The following is a 21,695-nucleotide window of genomic DNA, read 5'->3' on the forward strand; positions in this document are numbered from 1 at the left end:
TAGTCAGGATTGAGTGAAAGATGAATGGAGTAAAGTACAGAGAGATCCTTGATGAAAATCTGCTCCAGAGAGCTCAGGACCTCAGACTGGGGCAAAGGTTCACCTTCTAACAGGACAACAACCCTAAGCACACAGCCAAGAGAACGCAGGAGTGACTTCAGGACAAGTCTCTGAATGTCCTTGAGTGGCCCAGCCAGAGCCCTGAGTTAAACCTGATCGAACATCTCTGGAGAGACCTGAAAATAGCTCTGTAGCGACGCTCCCCATCCAACCTGACAGAGCTTAAGAGGATTTGGAGAGAAGAATGGGAGAAACTCCCCAAATACAGGTGTGCCAAGCTTGTAGCGTCTTACCCAAGAAGACTCGAGGCTGTAATTGTTGCCAAAGGTGCTTCAACAAAGTACTAAGTAAAGGGTTTGAATACTTATGTAAATGTGGTATCTGTTATTTTATTTTTTTATAAATTAGCAAACATTGAGGGGGGAAAAACAATTTAATCCATTTTAGAATAAGGCTGTAACATAACAAAATGTGGAAAAAGTCAAGGGGTCTGAATACTCTCCAAATGCACTGTACATTTTTTCACTTGTAAAATAATGACACTGTATATAGCCATTGATTCTTAAATAATGTAATTTGTAACGCCTGTTGAGCTTATTCAACTGTCTAAATATAACTGTTTTACTCCATGACTTTGTAAACAATGTAATTGTAAATAAACACTGTATAGCTCCAAAACATAAAACTTACATTTTTATCTCATGGATGAGCAGTCCTTGCATCCATAGCTCTGTCTATGAATTTGAGAGTGGTTACATTTCTCCAGCCCCATTCCTCAGCTGTTTACCAGGTGTTTGCTTTTTAGTTTTCATTAATAAACTTACTATAGGGCAGCCCATTACATGTATAAACTCCCATTATCATGAAGACTGCCCAAAAGCACATTTTATTTCCAATCTATCCATTTCTTTATTTTATTTTCCATTGCCTTTTAGTAAAGTTCAAGATGTCAATTTGATAAGAGATGGAGTAAAGGAGAAGAAGTGGAGTTTCAATTCAAAGTTGTAATAAATGCATTAAAAGAGTCTGACTGTTTCTTCGTGATGTTATATAACCACCATTATGTTACAGTAGATGGCGATAGTCACTATTGTTTTAGTGAGTTATCACTTTTTGTGATCGCTTTACATAAACCAGCCAATAGACGGCGCCTAGTAGCCTACGTGGTCATACGTGATACAGTTATGTAATACATTTGGAATTTTACCCCTAGACTATTGTCCATACCACAAAGATATAGACGGATCCGTCCATAGTCTAGCTTGATATAACCTATTGTGGTTGATAAGGGACCACTGTACCACATAAAAGCCTATAGATTGAAACATAGTTGATGCCATGTTTCAATCCATCATCGGCAAGAACGGGACTGAATCACCCGAACCTGTCAAAGCAGAAGTAACAGGTAGGCCGTAGGCGTATCCCTTTATGTACTAGCTAGCCGATCTTTCAAGGTAGTTCAGTGTTATTGCTATGTTAGTAAGTTAGTTTCCTATTTGCTAGTGACTTGCATAATAAAACTATTATTTCCTTCTGAGCAACTTTACTTTTTTAACGTTGGCACGTTCTGATTAATATCTTGTGCAGTGTTTCCAACTATTTTTCAGTGAGATCCGCTATTGGCTCCGCTAGAAAACGGTAGATTACGTTTTGCTGTTGCTGCGACGACGTCACAGCACCAATTTGTATTGCTGCGGCATAGCTGCGGTCCCCGAAGAAGCGTTTTCGTCCGCTCTCTCGCCGCACCTCCATCCCTTTGTGCTTCTCTGCCTGTGTTTTCGCAGTTTCTGTGACGACACGGAACCCAAACCCGCTGCGCGCGCGCCCTATCGTGCATACGTTTATTTTGTCCTCCTAACGCGATCACGACACACAGGTTAAAATATCGAAACAAACTCTGAACCAATGACATTCATTTGGAAACACGTCGAAAAGCATTAAACATGCTTGGCAATTTAGCTAGCTAGCTTGCACTTGCTAATTAATTTGTCCTATTTAGCTAGCTTGCTATTGCTAGCCAATTTGTCCTGGGATATAAACATTTAGTTGTTATTTTACCTGAAATGCACAAGGTCCTTTTTATACTGTGGTATAGCCAAGGGGTCCCACATTGTCAAGACTCTATAGCCTATTCTTATTGCCAGATCTGCTTTCTCTATCAGCCACTGCAAGTGCTTCTTCAAATATTTCGTAAAAAAAAATATTTAAAGGCTATATTTAGAGGCCTGTGAGCTAGGGTCTCATTTTAAGTGTAGCCATATAGTAAAAACAGTTATAAAACACAAATAGAGTTAAACTATTATCCTGCGAGACATCAGTACCCAAAATGATAGCCTAAATTGCATTGCTTACAAGTTGAAGGCCTATTTTTTTTACTGTAGACCATTGCAAAACAATGTTTTAATCAATTATTTGGTGACATGATTATATTTAGTATAGTTTTATCTAAAAAGGATAACTTTTTAAATGTTTTACAATTTAGATTTTTCTGAAAATCACAGAGGATGATGGGCCTCCCCTTCCTCCTCTGAAGAGCCTTCACTGACACAAACACCTATATACAGTATATGAGGTATAATGAACCTCTATTGTAAACTTTCAAAAGTTATCAAATTTGCCATTCAAAAAAATATATAGGCTGAAGGTCAAACTTTATCAGGGATCAGCTCCATTTCTACATTGTTCAGTTTATCACATGGAAATATGGTAAAAATGAAAGCATTTATTATGTCTTGTATCTTCTGTGCTTGCAGGATGTGTCCCTGAGTGGCTACAAGGGACATTGCTACGCAATGGGCCTGGTCTCTTTAAAGTGGGAGACACTGAATACAACCACTGGTTTGATGGCATGGCCTTAATTCATAGTTTCACCTTCAAAGATGGTGAGACAGGAACAACACATTGTACATTTCCACAAATGGTAAACACTTTCCCAGCTGGCTGAATGGGGCTGAGAATCTTTGTGTTTTACAGGTGATGTGTACTACAGGAGTAAATTCCTGAGGAGTGACACCTTCAAGAAAAACACTCAGGCAAACAAGATTGTTGTGTCAGAATTTGGGACCATGATCTATCCCGATCCCTGCAAAAACATATTTTCAAAGTAAATAATGAATTTTTAAACATGATTTATAGTTTATTTGTTCCTGATTTTACATGTCCCTTTCATGGATGTCCACACAAAAAATCTCAACAAACATGACCAAAAACACATAACATCACATAGTATCTTGTCCTTTTTTCAGAGCCTTCTCCTACCTTCTCGCTGCCATCCCAGACTTCACAGATAACAACCTGATAAACATCATTAGATATGGTGAGGACTACTATGCCTCATCAGAAGTCAACTACATTAATCAAATTGACCCAGTGACCCTGGACGTAATTGGAAAGGTAAATTCAAATCTGTTGAAATGATCACTGTTGTCCATGTAATCTATTATCACTGGCTTTAATACATTCTCCCTTTGTCTGTCCTGTAAACTCAACCTCAGATGAACTACAGGAATCACATTGCTCTGAACATGGCGACTTCACACCCTCACTACGACGATGAGGGAAACACCTATAACATGGGAACTGCCCTCATGAGGTTTGGCATGCCCAACTATGTCATCTTCAAGGTTCCAGTAAATGCATCAGGTATCGGAACATTTTCATTTTGGGGGTTCTTGGCCATATACATGTTAGGGGAAACACCTCCATGAATGATTACACATTTAAGTGTTCACAGGACAATGTTCTTGCCCTCTCCAGATAAGGAGCATAAGAAGCCTGCCCTGCGGAAGGTGAAGCAGGTCTGCAATATACCGTTTCGCTCTACCCTCTTTCCCAGCTACTTCCACAGCTTCGGCATGACAGAGAATTACATCATCTTTGTCGAGCAGCCATTCAAACTGGACATCGTCAGACTGGCCACAGCTATATTTAGAAGCATCAACTGGGCCAGCTGCCTCAGATACGACAAAGAGGACATTGTAAGCTACACTTGTCTGATCACAGCCTCATGGGATGTTCATTTTTATCTTCAACTCACTTTGCCAACAATCAAACTTCTTACATTCTCTCTGGTGATCCCCTTGGCCATTCTTTAGACGCTGATCCACCTGGTCGACAAGAAGACTGGGAAGGCTGTGTCCACCAAGTTCTACACAGATGCCCTGGTGGTTTTCCACCACATCAACGCCTACGAGGACGACGGCCATGTAGTGTTTGACATGGTCACCTACAAAGACAGCAATCTGTATGAAATGTTCTACTTAGCGAACCTGAGAAAGGAAACCCATGAATTCATTGAGAGCAACAACGTCAACTTCTCCCCACCAGTCTGCCAGAGATTCGTCTTGCCTCTCACTGTTGACAAAGTAAACATAGATAGATAAGACCCCAACTCTATCCTGTAAATACATTCATATTTAGCTCCTTATGAACAGTTAAAACATTGAGCACCTTAAAGAGGAAGCTATAGAGCATAATGGGCATTAAAGCATGAGAGGTCGTAATATATTGTGATATTTTGCTTAATTAGACATTTTCATGATGAACTAGCTATGAATTCATATGTTTTCAAGGCGATCTAAGCTTCATGCAAAGCCGCTTCATGTGAAGCCGCTTCAAATTAAATGTTACCATTACATGTTTATACAACAAATAAAGACTGGATACATGTATGTTATAGGATACTCCAAAAGGAACAAATCTTGTGAGGCTCAAAGACACAACAGCCAAAACAGTGATGCAGAGAGATGGCTCGCTGTATTGTCTGCCGGACACAATATTTGAAGGTGAGACTTTGATGTCAACTGAACATCACAGTGATCGGTATACCATTATATATCAAATGCTACATTAGTAAAACAGTTGTTAGTTATAATGAAATATTGAGGGTTATATGGAACATCGTACCCACAAAAAATTTAATTTTCTAAATAAATGTTGCAATACAATTGTATTTATCTCCATTTGTACACAAACAGGTTTGGAGTTGCCAGGGATAAACTACAAATTCAATGGCAAGAAGTACCGTTATTTCTATGGCTCAAGAGTGGAGTGGACTCCACACCCAAATAAGGTAGTCTCTTACCAATGTATTCTCCTTAAGATAGAGAAGTTGTTCCTCTTCATTACTCACTGAAAACATGCTGCTGTTTGTGTTAATAATGCCTACACAGATTGGGAAGGGGGACATCGTGACCAGAAAGTACATTGAGTGGACAGAGGAGGACTGCTACCCCTCTGAGCCTGTGTTTGTTGCCACACCAGGAGCTGTGGAGGAGGATGATGGTAAGAGGCAGTAGGCCTTCTTCAGCACTACAAAAGCATTTCATCAGCTCTGATGTCTATGTCACTATAAAACGGTACATTTATTTATTTCCTGTTTTCAGGAGTCATTTTGTCCTCAGTCGTCTCACTCAATCCAGAGAAATCCCCCTTCATGCTTGTCCTTAATGCCAAAACCTTTGAGGAAATTGCTCGTGCCTCAATCGACGCCAGCATTCACATGGATCTGCATGGACACTTCATTCCCACACAGAGCACTAACTGACATAGCCAGCAGAGGGCAGGATTGTACCTTAGCATTGTACAGGGCAAAGTATTACTCCCAACCATATAAAGGTAATGTCCGTGCCCCCGTGGAAATTAAATTAGCATAATAAACAAAAATCCCCATCAAAATCCTTCAGTTTAAAGTAGAGATATCAGTTTTGTGTTTCAGTCCACCGCATCCGACAATGACGGCCTTCCACATCTGTGGTAGAAGGTGGCAGAGCTACAAGATCATGTCTAGATGGGATACAGATTGTCAAATTGACCTCAAAATGTGATTATTTTAGCTAACACTAACCTCTTTCCTAACCTTAACCTAATTCTCCTAACTTGCTACTTTAATTATCATAACCTGCTGTGTAAGTTCTAAACCTGATCCGAAAAGTAAATATGTTATTTCATGAATGAATCTGTCACTCAATGTGTTTCTATGGGCTAATAGCAGTAAGACCAAATTCAATGTTTTATCAAATATCTTTTTAATAAAAAATTGTATACCTACAGGGGTCTTAAAATTCTAAATCAAATAGCTAAATGATCCTTGGTATGACCATCTTGAAACAATTCCATATAGCTTAGTAGAAAACCAGCTCCGGGCCATTCGATTACTAGGCTACCTCTCCAATAGTATTTGCTCAAATGTTGTATAATTTATGTTTACAGAACATCTACCACAAAGTGTCTTTTTAAATCCTTTTTTTTTACAGAGAACAACGTAACCTCTATTTTTCTAATCAGGATGTATACAATATAGTTTTGTATGTAAAAAGGGTTTATAATAATGTATTATTATTAATAATGTATTAATTCCAGTCTATCCTGGTCACCCTATTGTACATTATATTGTGTTTCTGTTCACCAGGTTATTAAGGAAAACAATAGTGTATGGCAAAGCAGTTATGGCATTGTTATTATTTCTGTGGCATTGCTATCACCATTACTTCTCTCAAAAGTGAGAACTTACAGCACTTTCTGCGCACATGATTACCTCATTCAACAACATTATGATGATTATTACCATGGGTCACTACAATGTACTTACATTAGGTTTGTAAATAAATATTTGAATATCCATTAGAATACTGTGTTTATGAAATATGTCATACTTTTATTTAATTCACACCAAAAAACATGTATACTTTGATTTAGTACATTCTAGAGGAAGACTGAAACAAGACATTCATGCTCTAAAGTTAGTTTAACAGTTTGACAATTGTGCATTAAATGGCAGTTATTGTTGTTGTTCATGTTATGTTTTGTTTTAATAGTGTGTTAGTCTGAGTTTGATTCTGTGACTTTGCCTAAAACGGATCCCATGATGTCTGTGTAAATGTGCAATTTAACTATTTGTCTTTAAGTCTGACCATGTCATCACCGTTTTAATTAATACATTCTAAAAGGAACATATTGTTTACAACTACAGTAATACAAGTGGCTATTTATTTATGCGTAATATAGTCCAACAACAACATGGCTATGCCAGTAAAGTACATTTTTGCTTGCTAAGAAATAAAAACTTCAGGGAAAAAACATATTCAAACCTTGTTGTTGCTTTATCCATATCTCTTTATGTTTGTAGAGGAACCAATCTTTCCCTGCAAGAAAAAATAAATAATAATCTACAAAGAATATTACTGAAAAAAAACAGAAAAATGTTAAGACCAATTTGTTCAGTTGGTTGATATGATTGTTAATGTAGCCCCTCCTTCCCCCATGGGAAATGTGGTTTGACTCAGGGACTTCACCCTCACTAATAAGAGACAGACACTATATTCCTCAGCGCCATGCATGCACAATTAACAAGAAATTGGCATAGGCTAGCATGGTACCAATGGCTTACAAATATAATATATTAGGTGACCTGGTGCAATCTCTAGAATGGGATTAGACTAATCATGGTATACATGTATAAGATTTGGGTAACTCAGTGCCAGGAACTGCCATCATGATTTCTACCCCTGACCTTACCTCACAGCATAGACACAATACAGAGATGCCATTATTTAGACATAATTATCTTTTAAAATAATTAGACTTTTTGATCACTGCAACATTTTCATGTTTTATATCACATTTTGCTATTTACATTTACTGTGCATGAGAAGCCATTTTGACAGCTTCACACAGCAACAATGAAATCACCCAAGACAGACAAGTTATTTATTGTAACAGAGGAGTACTTACAGTTTATTTTTATTTAACCAGGCAAGTCAGTTAAGAACACATTCTTATTTTCAATGATGGCCTGGGAACAGTGGGTTAACTGCCTGTTATTTGTACCTTGTCAGCTCGGGGTTTGAACTCACAACCTTCCGGTTACTAGTCCAATGCTCTAACCACTAGGCTACCCTGCTGCCCCACAGTAATTATAGTCTTGTGACTACTATCCGTACGCTATTTTCTCCCCCCAAAACTTGTCACAACATGGCAATTACAGTAAGTAGAAGTCTTACCTTAGTCTTATCCTTACCTTTCAGACAGCATAATGAATGGAGAAGAGAGGCTTTTCAATTTTACAGGCAGTGTCACGGAGTTCACCGAAATCAATTTCACAGGCCTGTCTTAACCAAATGTGTAATAAAAATGTTGAATTACATAAATATGCGACCATAACTGTAATTCCTAGAATGTTCAAGAGATTTAACAAAGAGAGACCAAAGATTATGCCTACTATCTGATACAGATTGTATAGCCAAGTACATCAGACAGTTTCAGTTGAAGTCAGAAGTTTACATACACTTAGGTTGGAGTCATTAAAACTCGTTTTTCAACCACTCCACAAATTCTTGTTAACAAACTATAGTTTTGGCAAGTTGGCATTACTTGTTTACAGACAGATTATTTCACTTATAATTCACAGTATCACAATTCCAGTGGGTTAGAAGCTTACATACACTAAATTGACTGTGCCTTTAAACAGCTTGGAAAATTCCAGAAAAGGATGTCATGGCTTTAGAAGCTTCTGATAGGCTGATTGACATTATTTGAGTCAATTGGAGGTGTACTTGTAGATGTATTTCAAGGCCTACCTTCAAACTCAGTCCCTCTTTCATTGACATCATGGGAAAATCTAAATAAATCAGCCAAGACCTCAGAAACAAAATTGTAGACCTCCACAAGTCTGGTAAATCCTTGGGAGCAATTTCCAAACGCCTGAAGGTACCACGTTCATCTCTACAAACAATAGTATGCAAGTATAAACACCATGGGACCACGCAGCCGTCAAACCGCTCAGGAAGGAGACGCGTTCTGTCTCCTAGAGATGAACGTACTTTGGTGCAAATTTGCAAATCAATCCCAGAACAACAGCAATGGAACTTGTGAAGATGCTGGAGGAAACAGGTACAAAAGTATCTATATCCACAGTAAAACAAGTCCTATATCGACATAACCTGAAAGGCCGCTCAGCAAGGAAGAAGCCACTGCTCCAAAACCTCCATAAAAAAGCCAGACTACGGTTTGCAACTGCACATGGGGACGAAGATTGTACTTTTTGGAGAAATGTCCTCTGGTCTGATGAAACAAAAATAGAACTGTTTGGCCATAATGACCATCGTCATGTTTGGAGGAAAAAGGGGGATGCTTGCAAGCCGAAGAACACCATCACAACCGTGAAGCACGGGGGTGGCAGCATCATGTTGTGGGGGTGCTTTGCTGCAGGAGGGACTGGTGCACTTCACAAAATAGATGGCATCATGAAGAGGAAAATTATGTGGCTATATTGAAGCAACATCTCAAGACATCAGTCAGGAAGTTAAAGCTTGGTCAAATGGGTCTTCCAACTGGACAATGACCCCAAGCAAACTTCCAAAGTTGTGACAAAATGGCTTAAGGACAGCTAAGTCAAGGTATTGGATTGGCCATCACAAAGCCCCTCAATCCTATAGAAAATGTGTGGGCAGAACTGAAAAAGCGTGTGCGAGCAAGGAGGCCTACAAACCTGACTCAGTTACACCACCTCTGTCAGGAGGAATGGGCCAAAATTCACCCAATTTATTGTGGAATGTTGTGGAAGGCTACCCAAAATGTTTGACCCAAGTTAAACAATTTAAAGACAATGCTACCAAATACTAATTGAGTGTATGTAAACTTCTGACCCACTGGGAATGTGATGAAAGAAATTAAAGCTGAAATAAATAATTATCTTTACTATTATTCTGACATTTCACATTCTTAAAATGAAGTGGTGATTCTAACTGACATAAGACAGGGAATGTTTACTAGGATTAAATGTCAGGAATTGTGAAATACTGAGTTGAAATGTATTTGGCTAATGTGTATGTCAACTTCCTACTTCAACTGAACATAAATTGGCAACATGGTGAGGGGGCAATCTTCAATTTGTACGTCCATTTTTGTACTTTTAAAATAATGATATATTCCCATTGATCTTGAAGAATATGACTTACAAATTCCTCCTGAGCCTAGTTTAACTGTCGTACCCAATTACACCCCAAAAATATAATCTTGTTTGTATATATACATCTTGACAATATTTCATGAAAGACATACTTATGACACTGTTTGATTATCTCAGTTGATACTACAATCATAGTTTGTGGTTGTATTTAAATGTTCCACTATACTGTAGGATATACAGTGCCTTGCGAAAGTATTCGGCCCCCTTGAACTTTGCAACCCTTTGCCACATTTCAGGCTTCAAACATAAAGATATAAAACTGTATTTTTTTGTGAAGAATCAACAACAAGTGGGACACAATCATGAAGTGGAACGACATTTATTGGATATTTCAAACTTTTTTAACAAATCAAAAACTGAAATATTGCAAAATTATTCAGCCCCTTTACTTTCAGTGCAGCAAACTCTCTCCAGAAGTTCAGTGAGGATCTCTGAATGATCCAATGTTGACCTAAATGAGTAATGATGATAAATACAATCCACCTGTGTGTAATCAAGTCTCCGTATAAATGCACCTGCACTGTGATAGTCTCAGAGGTCCGTTAAAAGTGCAGAGAGCATCATGAAGAACAAGGAACACACCAGGCAGGTCCGAGATACTGTTGTGAAGAAGTTTAAAGCCGGATTTGGATACAAAAAGATTTCCCAAGCTTTAAACAAATACTTTCGCAAGGCACTGTATGTACGTGTGTCCATACGTCCATGTGTGGAGGTGTATTGTTCTTAATTGCTTCTGACAATGCATTTTAAATCCATTCTATTGTATTTCCAAGTAGACGTTGTTTAGTTACATAACATTTATGCTCTAGCATAGGAACATGTAGGTTAGATTTTCATAGCAAATCTGGTTCAATAGTTTAGTTTGCCATAGTTCTGAGAATAATATATATATATATATATATATATATATATATATATATACATTTTATGAAATGGAAATGATTGAAATATTATGTATTGTGAAATAAATCCTGGTATTTCTGTTCTAAAAAAAACATATTGATAACATTGCTGGCATTAGTGTCACTAAGCCAAAGTAATGCAACATGATCACTCAACAAAACCATCAATCTAGCTCCTACTGTATAACAGCAGAGTTTAATTTCATTAAAGGATTAGATTAGGCCTAATCCAAGTGTGCATGAGGTCATTGCATTCAAATAAATACATTTGTGACAAAAAGTTTTGTAATTTAAAGTAATAATTCAGATGCAGCTAATGTTATGGATGGTGGGAAAGTGGTCTGTGAGTTGGTTTAGCTTTACCCCACTTGCGTAACAAATTGGACATGCAAATGAAGAATGGATTATCATTTAGAGTATGATAACAAGGGTCATACAACTTCCATCCTTTTGCAGTCAACAATACTAAGGCTATATATGCTTTAGCTGAGTATACAAACCTATCACGTTTCAAGGTAAGACCCAGATGCAGACAACATCGAATTAACAACAGTTTATTAATCCAACAGGGGCAGAAGACAGGTCCAGGGCAGGCAGGGGTCAGTAATCCAGATAGGTGGGGAAAAGGTACAGGACAGTAGGCAGGCTCAGGGTCAGGGCAGGCAGAAAAGGTCAAAACTAGAAAACAGGAACAATCGAGAGACAGAAACAGAGGGAAAAGCACTGATAGGCTTGACGAAACAAAACAAACTGGCAACAGACAAACAGAGAACACAGGTATAAATACACAGGGGATAATAGGGAAGTTGGGCGACACCTGGAGGGGGTGGGGGGTGGAGACAATCACAAAGACAGGTGAAACAGATCAGGGTGTGACACAAACCTTAACCTTAGGTTGTAGATTCCTTATTCTTTCTTGAAACATTGTAGGAAAACTAAGCTTATGATTCCACCAAATATTGATATGCTTATCTCCAGTTCCAGTTACCTTATAATAGAGTACATACAGTAGCTGAGAGGGTCACTATATATATATATATACACTATATATACAAAAGTATGTGGACACCCCTTCAAATTAATTGATTCGGCTATTTCAGCCACACCCATTGCTGACAGGTGTATAAAATCAATCACACAGTCATGCATTCTCCATAGAGAAACATTAGCAGTAGAATGGCCTCACAGAAAAGATCAGAAACTTTCAGTGTGGCACCATCATAGGATGCCACCTATCCAACAGCTGCCCAGGTCAACTGTAAGTGCTTTTATTGTGAATTGGAAACGTCTAGATGCAACAACTGCCCAGATGCAAAGTGGTAGGACACACAAGCTTACAGAATGGGACCGCCGAGTTCTGAAGCGTGTAGCCCGTAAAATTCTTCTTTCCTCGGTTGCAACACTCACTACTGAAATCCAAAATGTCTATGGAAGCAACATCAGCACAAGAACTGTTCGTCAGGAGCTTCATGAAATGGGTTTCCATGGCCGAGCAGCCGCGCACAAGCCTAAGATCACAATGCGCAATGTCAAGCGTTGGAGTGGTGTAAAGGTCACCGCCATTGGACTCTGGAGCAGTGGAAACGTGTTCTCTGAAGTGATGAATCACGCTTCACCATCTGGTAGTCCGATGGACGAAACTGGGTTTGGCGAATGCCAGGAGAACGCTACCTGCCCGAATGCATAGTGCCAACTGTAAGGTTTGGTGGAGGAATAATGGTCTGGGGCTATTTTTCATGATTTGGGCTAGGCCCCGTAGTTCCAGTGAAGCGAAATCTTAACGCTACATCATACAATATCATTCTAGACAATTCTGTGCTTCCAACTTTATGGCAACAGTTTTGGGAAGTTCCTTTCTTCTTTCAGCATGACAATGCCCCCGTGCATAAAGCAAGGTTTTTTCAGAAAATATTTTTTTGAGATCGGTGTGGAAGAAATTGACTGGCCTGTCCTCAACCCCATCGAACAACTTTGGAATGAATTGGAGCGCCGACTGTGAGCCAGGCTTAATCGCCCAATATCAGTGCCCGACCTCACTAATGCTCTTTTGGCTGAATGGAAGCAAGACATCGTAAGAATGTCTCGAAATCTAGTGGAAATCCTTTCCAGAAGAGTGGAGGCTGTTATAGCAGCAAAGGGGCACCAACTCCATATTAATGCTCATGATATTGGAATGAGATGTTTGACGTGCAGGTATCCACATCCTTTTGGTCATGTAGTGTATTTCCGAATGGAGTAAAGGTCCTCAAATTGCTTTGGAATGAGACTGTTACACTGATGTTTTACGTGGCAGGACTGTTAGCCCAGCGCACAACCCCCAGCCTGGGGAACCCGGGAGATCCTTGCCTGATCTGAAGTATCTGGCTGGATGCAAATGCAGAGCAAAAAACTAACAACAATAAAAATCTTGAATAAATTAAAATTAATTTGTAGGATAAAGTGCTCTTGCACTACCATTAAATATGTTGTGAGGGGAAAAGTATCTATTCACCTTATTTGTTGGCTATGTAACAATTATTTACTTAACAAACAGTAAGATATTTCTGTCCTGCTAATGCTGTGTGTTTTATGGTCTCCACTCTAGCACCCTGCAGCTAGTCTGGGTGTTGAGGACATGGGTTCTACTAGAGAGAGCTTGAAGCTGACAATTGATTTGTGTTGGTGATGAAAACCTAAAAGCTAACATTCTATAGACAAGATGTGGTGTGTGTGACTCTGGAGCCTGGAAGAGTTAAGAACAGTGCCTCATTGTCTCATCTTCCTGACGTCTGGGAAACTAAGTAAAAGACCATCCTGTGTAGATAACCAAGGTGGCTTATGGGAAGGTTAGAAGTGACTGACTAAGCAATCTTGGTATCAGCTATATAAAAACTGTGCGTTGTCTGTAAAGGCTAGACTCTCAGCGTAACAGTCAGTCAAGACTGGTGGGCTGACGGTCTCATTATTGCAATAATGAATTGATATTAAATAAAGATGATTGTTTGAAGAAATGATCAAAACCAAGTCTCTCTCTGTACTGAATTTCCACGACAATGTTCTATTCCGTCTTTGTATGATAAAATGCATTTCATACATACGAACACATTTTAGACAAGGAGCACATTTACCGTACTGTACTATATTGTACTGTACTGAATTACACTCTACTCTACTGCACTGAACTGTACTCATGTTTACTCTACTGGGGCCTCATTTATAATCGTTGTGTAAATTTTACACTAAATATCTGCTTGCACCATTTCTGAAAAGAGATGATAAACTTGGCGCATACCACACATACACAGCTTTACCGTTTTAAATCAGACCTGTTGAGCATTATAACTCAGCCTAAAAACGCCCATCACTTACTCAGCTTTCATGGTGACAATAACGACCTTATTTGCTCTATAGGGCCTAGCCTACTTTGGAAGTCTTGGAATTAGGCCTAGACAGTATCTAAAGGGAATAACAATGGCAAACGTGATCAAATGTCTCTGGAAGTGTTGGCAAAATATTTTAAACTTTTACAGTGGCACTTGAAAATTGTTAAGGACATGTAAACAGATCGTTTTAATTAAATAATGCTTTGCGTTTACTTTTTCCTGAACCTAATTATGCCTGTGAATTCTGAAACTTTGTCTAGAACAGTATGTCTATTCTAAAAAAAAAAAACTACAATAGGCCTTCACACTTCAATGCAAAATATCAACTGTCTATTCACCTGTATGTTATAAATCACGCTACAGATTTATTATTTTACCTTTATTTTACCAGGCAAGTCAGTTAAGAACAAATTCTTATTTTCAATGATGGCCTAGGAACAGTGGGTTAACTGCCTGTTCAGGGACAGAACGACAGATTTGTACCTTGTCAGCTCAGGAGTTTGAACTTGCAACCTTCCGGTTACTAGTCCAACGCTCTAACCACTAGGCCACCCTGCCGCCCCATAGAGCAACATAAAAAATCTAAATGTTTTGGAAAACTCTGTTTATTCAGTTTTACACACATAATACAACACAATAAACTATATACTCAGCTAGGAAAAAGAAAAACAGTAACAAGGTTAAAGGGCAATCTGTAGTCAATACAGGAACAGAGTGGTCACCTTTCCATTGTTCCTGTAAGCAGAAGAGGGAAAGGGGTGGAGAAATGCAACCACTCACACTCACAGTCAGTCATGACCACAGACTGACCATCCACTGGACCAAAATTAACGTTTATTATTATTATTTTTACAATGTAAGTGTAAACCAAATAAAAACAGGGCAAAACAAGCTCACATGTTGGGCTCTGACAGAGCAAGAGGAATAAGGCATCCACAAATCACATTCAATAAGAATCAATAGGCACATCACCAACCTCAAAGTCCTCCCAAAACCCCCACAAAGAAATGCACCTCCAACCAGCCTTCTGTTTCGATAAGAATGCCACCAGAGGGTGGCCTGATCAAAGTAAGGCTGTTTTATGTTTGGAGCCCAAGCATCATAAAACTGTTTGTGGTTGCCACGTTTATTGAATGACATTTTTCTAATTTCAGACAGCACGACACATCTCCCACCCAAAATGTATATGATGGGGAACCGTCATCTTCCAGTTCTGGAGCATTAGCCGTCTAGCTAAAAGAGTTGTATGAGCAACAGTGTCCGACATTGTGGCTGGTTCCGTTTTACATCGAACACAGGTAGGATCAAAATGAGAGAATATTCTGTTTGGCACCGGACCAGTGGATATGGTGAACCACCTTGAATTGAATGAGGCTGTGTCTGGTGATAAAAGAGGACGAATGCACCCTGTGCAGCACAGATTCCCAGGTGTAATCCCCAAGTTCCTCCCCAAACCCCAAGTTCCTCCCCCAGAACTAAAACTAAGACAAAAACAATACAAGGAAGCAGCAGGGAACAGAGCTAGGGAACTGACAAATATAGGGGAGGAAATTAACAGGAGATAAGTGAGTCCAGGTGAGTCCAATAATGCTGATGCAAGTGACGAGGGAAGGCAGGTGTGCGTGATAGATGGCAGGAACGTGTGATGCAGGGTAATCTGGCGCCCTCAAGCGCCAGGGGGAGGGAAGAGCAGGAGCAGGCTTGACACAGGTAGGCCAGTTAATAACAAGTTCTAATTTACAACTGCGACCTGGCCAAGATAAAGCAAAGAGTTTACGGTCTAGCCAGACACCTGGGTATTTGTAGTTCTAAGTCACATATTCTAAGCCAGAACCATCCAGAGTAGTGATGCTGGACGGATGGGCAGGTGCGTGCAGCGATCGGTTGAAGAGCATGCATTTAGTTTTACTTGCATTTAAGAGCAGTTGGAGGCCACTGAAGGAGAGTTTTATGGCATTGAAGCTTGTCTGGAGGTTTGTTAACAGAGTGTCTAAAGAAGGGCCAGAAGGATACAAAATGGTGTCATCTGCGTAGAGGTGGATCAGAGAATCACCAGCAGCAAGAGCAACATCATTGATATATACAGAGAAAAGAGTCAGCCTGAGAATTGAACCCTGTGGCACCCCCATAGAGACTGCCAGAGGTCCGATTTGACACACTGAACTCTGGTGAACCAGGCGAGGCAGCCATTTGAGAAACCAAGGCTGTTGAGTCTGCCAATAAGAATGGCCTTGGCCAGGTCGATGAATAAGGCTGCACAGTATTGTCTTTTATCGATGGTGGTTATGATAGGACCTTGAGCGTGGCTGAGGTGCACCCATGACCAGCTCAAAAACCAGATTGCATACTGGAGAAGGTACAGTGGGATTCGAAATGGTCGGTGATCTGTTTGTAGTCCCACTCAATGTGGTAAAAAGCTTTTTCCGCATCAAGCGAGACCACCACCTCCGGGTCCCCCAACGCTGGAGAGTACAGTATATTCATAAGGCATCTAATATTGAAAACGAATGCCCATTTCTCATAAAGCCAGTTTGGTCAGAGTGTATTACATGGTGCAGTGAGCCTTCCATTCGGATGGCTAAGAGGTTGGCTAGGATTTTGTAATCACAGTTTAAAAGCGAGATTGGGTGATAAGATCCACATCCAAGGGGTCCTTGTTTTTCTTTAATAGTAATGAAATTGAAGCCTGATAAAGACTCGGCGGTAGCTTTGATGTATTAAGGCGCTCTGCAAATAATCGAGACAGGAATGGGCAAACCAAATTTGTTTGGAAAACCACCCGGACCCGGTGATTCACCACTTTCATTGTGGACACTGCAGTTGCATTTTCCTCAGGTGTAAATTGTTCTTCTTAACCGTCATGGGAGTCTGTATCAATTGAAGGCATATTCAGACCATCGAAGAACGAATCAATCAACAAAGGGGCTTGAGGAGATTCAGAGGTGTACAGCACAGAGTAAAATTGTTTGAATTGATCACTCATCTCTTTATGTATAACTGTGATGGCACCAGACAGGGTCTTTAATTGTGCGATTAAACATGAGGCCTCAGATTTACGGATCTGATGTGCAAGGAGTTCACTGGCCTTGTCACCTTGCTCCTACACTCTGTAACAAGCTTGTAATTGTTCAGCTTGTCTGGTAGAGAGCTCTTCAAATTCAGATTGGAGTAGCTGGCATTGCGAAAGAGATTAGAGGAAGGATGTGTAGCATATTTCTCATCCAATGTAGCTATGGCTTCGCTCAGGTCTCGAAGCCGCTAAGAGCAAGCTTTGTTTTGTAGGCTGTATAAGAAATAATTTGGCCACGTAGGTATGCTTTGAGGGACTCCCATATGGAAAAGCAGGACATACCTGGGGACACGTTTATTGTATTGATTCTGTTTGCGGTGGTTTATGGTTATTAAACTCGACTGTTGTAAATCAGTTTCCGCTCTCCTGCGCCTGACTTCTCTGCCGCCAGTAGCATCACATTACATTAGGTTGTAAATTAAATATTGTCTACTTGAGAAATTTGACGTTCCAGTATTCAGACAAAGACTACAAACGTCAATGGACGTGAACTGTCAGTTCTACCATTAAACTGCACTTTGGATCAGATCGCATAGAGCTAAATAGTTTAAATACTGAAGCTTATCTATTTACTAATGTGAATTGGATCCAATTAAATGAGAGATGGGGCATATGTAGCCTAGCCTAACTTGTTGTAGGCTATAGGCTCGCTATTTCACCAGTACAAATCCATCACAGTCAGAAAAGGTCAGGAATGTATTATGCAATGATCATGGAAATTAAATAAAGAATAGGAAATAGATGCCTATTTCTAATTATTTTAGAATGCAAAGATAAAATAGATATTCTCACTAAAGGCAAATAATTGCATTGCTATTATATTTAGTTGCCTGTTTTTTGTTATTGTTATGAATAAAGTGTCATCATATATCCCTTCACAAGGCTCCCACTCGGCAAAAACTGGCTGAACCAACGTTGTTTCCCTATCATTTCAACAATCAAATCCAACGTGATGATGTTGAATCAACATGGGAAACTGATTGGATTTGCAAAAAGTCATCAATGTAAGGCAATTTCTTATTTCTTTCACCAGACTTTTAACCTAAACCCAATGCCATGGTATTCTTTATTATTTTTCAAGTTGAATTCCCATTAGTTGACATCTCAACCCAATCTAAATCAAAACTCGACGTTGAACTGACATCTGTCCCCAGTGAGCTACTACTAGGTAACTAGGCTACTTTTCCCTTAATTGCAATGCAATAGTTAACCACTAGAAACTGTCTCAAGTTTGCATGAGGATAAGCACATTATCATGTCAAGTTACATTTTTATAAATGCCAACTTTTGAGTGCATGTTTTGGGCCATATTTTGAGGCCCCAGGATCTTATTTTTATCCATTTAAACTGGTTTTGGTCTGGTCATGGTCTTGATCCACTTGTCCTTGGTCTAGATCTGGATCAAAATGGTTCCGGTTTTGACTTCATCTCTGGTACTCAAACCAATTTTAAACTTTGGAATTCATGTAGGTAATGGTGCTCCACCACATTGGAAGTCTTCCACCTAGCTTGGAAAGACAGTACTGTGCAAAATCGAAGTAAAAAGCTGCATTCCACAAGTAAAGCTGCTTCCTGTGCTTGGCCCTCCTATGTTGAACATAATAAATGGCTCTCTATCCACCGGATGTGTACCAAACTCACTAAAAGTGGCAGTAATAAAGCCTCTCTTGAAAAAGCCAAACCTTGACCCAGAAAATATAAAAAACTATCGGACTATATCAAATCTTCCATTCCTCTCAAAAATGTTAGAAAAGGCTGTTGCACAGCAACTCACTGCCTTCCTGAAGACAAACAATGCATATTAAATGCTTCAGTCTGGTTTTAGACCCCATCATAGCACGGAGACTGCACTTGTGAATGTGGTAAATGACCTTTTAATGGTGTCAGACCGAGGCTCTGCATCTGTCCTCGTGCTCCTAGAACTTAGTGCTGCTTTTGATACCATCGATCACCACATTCTTTTGGAGAGATTGGAAACCTAAATTGGTCTATACGGACAAGTTCTGGCCTGGTTTAGATCTTATCTGTCGGAAAGATATCAGTTTGTCTCTGTGAATGGTTTGTCCTCTGACAAATCAACTGGTTCCTTTTAGGACCACTATTGTTTTCACTATATATTTTACCTCTTGGGGATGTCATTAGAAAACGTAATGTTAACTTTCACTGCTATGTGGATGACACCCAGCTGTACATTTCAATGAAACATGGTGAAGCCCCAAAATTGCCCTCGCTAGAAGCCTGTGTTTCAGACATAAGGAAGTGGATGGCTGCAAATGTTCTACTTTAAACTTGGACAAAACAGAGATGCTTGTTCTAGGTCCCAAGAAACAAAGAGATCTTTAATCTGACAATTAATCTTGATGGTTGTACAGTTGTCTCAAGTAAAACTGAAGGACCTCGGCGTTACTCTGGATCCTGATCTCTCTTTTGACGAACAAATCAAGACTGTTTCAAGGACAGCTTTTTTCCATCTACGTAACATTGCAAAAATCAGAAACTTTCTGTCCAAAAATGATGCAGAAAAATTAATCCATGCTTTCGTTACTTCTTGGTTAAACTACTGCAATACTCTACTTTCCGGCTACCCGGATAAAGCACTAAATAAACTTCAGTTAGTGCTAAATATGGCTGCTAGAATCCTGACTAGAACCAAAAGATTTGATCATATTACTCCAGTGCTAGCCTCCCTACATTGGCTTCCTGTTAAGGCAAGGGCTGATATCAAGGTTTTACTGCTAACCTACAAAGCATTACATGGGCTTGCTCTTACCAACCTTCCCGATTTGGTCCTGCTGTACATACCCACACGTACGCTCCGGTCACAAGACGCAGGCCTCCTAATGTCCCTAGAATTTCTAAGCAAACAGCTGGAGGCAGGGCTTTCTCCTATAGAGCTCAATTTTTATGGAATGGTCTGCTTGCCCATCTGAGAGACGCAGACTCGGTCTCAACCTTTCAGGCTTTACTGAAGACACATCTCTTCAGTAGGTCCTATGATTGAGTGTAGTCTGGCCCAGGAGTGTGAAGGTGAACGGAAAGGCTCTGGAGCAACGAACCACCCTTGCTGTCTCTGCCTGGCTGGCTCCCCTCTCTCCACTGGAACCATATTACAGGGGCTGAGTCACTGGCTTACTGGTGCTCTTCCATGCCGTCATATGAGGGGTGCGTCACTTGAGTGGATTGAGTCACTGACGTGATCTTCCTGTCTGGGTTGGCGCCCCCCCTTGGGTTGTGCCGTGGCAGAGATCTTTGTGGGCTATACTCAGCCTTGTCTCAGGATGGTAAGTTGGTGGTTGAAGATATCCCTCTAGTGGTGAGCGGGCTGTGCCTTGGCAAAGTGGGTGGGGTTATATCCTGCCTGTTTGGCCCTGGATGGGGCCACAGTGTCTCCTGATACCTCCTGTCTCAGCCTCCAGTATTTATGCTGCAGTAGTTTATGTGCCGGGGGGCTAGGGTCAGTCTGTTATATCTGGAGTATTTCTCCTGTCTTATCCGGTGTCCTGTGTGAATTTAAGTATGCTCTCTCTAATTCTCTCTTTCTTTCTTTCTTTCTCTCTCTCGGAGGACCTGAGCCCTAGGACCATGCCCCAGGACTACCCGGCATGATGACTACTTGTTTTCCTCAGTCCACCTGGCCGTGCTGCTGCTCCAGTTTCAACTGTTCTGCCTGCGGCTATGGAACCCTGACCTGTTCACCAGACGTGCTACCTGTCCCAGACCTGCTGTTTTCAACTCTCTAGAGACAGCAGGAGCGGTCGAGATACTCTCAATGATCGGCTATGAAAAGCCAACTGACATTTACTCCTGAGGTGCTGACTTGTTGCACCCTCAACAACCACTGTGATTATTATTATTTGACCATGCTGGTCATTTATGAATATTTGAACATCTTGGCCATGTTCTGTTATAATCTCCACCTGGCACAGCCAGAAGAGGACTGGCCACCATAGCCACCATGCTTCTACACCTGCATTGCTTGCTGTTTGGGTTTTAGGCCGGGTTTCTGTACAGCACTTTGAGATATCAGCTGATGTAAGAAGGGCTATATAAATAAATTTGATTTGATAAACTATGACTTCAACTGCAAGAAGTACAGATTTGTCTACATGACTTAGGTAAAAGTCACTGGGATTTGAATTTAGGTCTTTGTGAACATAACTGCATGTGTCGCTTATCTAATATTTTGTTAACTATACTTAACTTTTATAAATAGGTCATGAAGTTGGACACTGAGACAAAGGAGAGGACTGAATGGAGTGAGAAGAACTGCTGGCCATCAAAGCCTGTGTTCATTCCAAGACCCAATGGAGATGATGATGGTGAGATTGCTTTAC

The 21,695-nt window shown here is 40.1% G+C and overlaps 1 protein-coding gene across 1 annotated transcript; it reads left to right on the plus strand.

Moving 5' to 3' along the window:
* The first annotated feature begins 1,243 nt into the window (after positions 1–1,243).
* Positions 1,244–7,141, plus strand: LOC135503644 (beta,beta-carotene 15,15'-dioxygenase-like). The gene is made up of 11 exons (XM_064921802.1): positions 1,244–1,465; positions 2,814–2,942; positions 3,034–3,163; positions 3,306–3,453; positions 3,555–3,702; positions 3,817–4,037; positions 4,155–4,424; positions 4,739–4,844; positions 5,037–5,131; positions 5,232–5,343; positions 5,445–7,141. Exons 1-11 carry the CDS (start codon positions 1,399–1,401, stop codon positions 5,603–5,605), a joined length of 1,587 nt encoding a protein of 528 aa, XP_064777874.1. The 5' UTR covers positions 1,244–1,398; the 3' UTR covers positions 5,606–7,141.
* The last annotated feature ends 14,554 nt before the right edge of the window (positions 7,142–21,695 follow it).

This window comes from Oncorhynchus masou, chromosome 2 (genome assembly GCF_036934945.1).
Source record: "Oncorhynchus masou masou isolate Uvic2021 chromosome 2, UVic_Omas_1.1, whole genome shotgun sequence".
NCBI classification, from domain to species: domain Eukaryota; kingdom Metazoa; phylum Chordata; class Actinopteri; order Salmoniformes; family Salmonidae; genus Oncorhynchus; species Oncorhynchus masou.

Excerpts from the sequence above, each read along its gene's own strand:
- LOC135503644 (XM_064921802.1), top strand. The coding sequence starts at position 1,399 with ATGTTTCAATCCATCATCGGCAAGAACGGGACTGAATCACCCGAACCT. Across the intron at positions 3,703-3,816 it reads GGTTCCAGTAAATGCATCAG|ATAAGGAGCATAAGAAGCCT; the intron begins GTATCGGAACAT and ends TGCCCTCTCCAG. Across the intron at positions 4,038-4,154 it reads GATACGACAAAGAGGACATT|ACGCTGATCCACCTGGTCGA; the intron begins GTAAGCTACACT and ends GCCATTCTTTAG.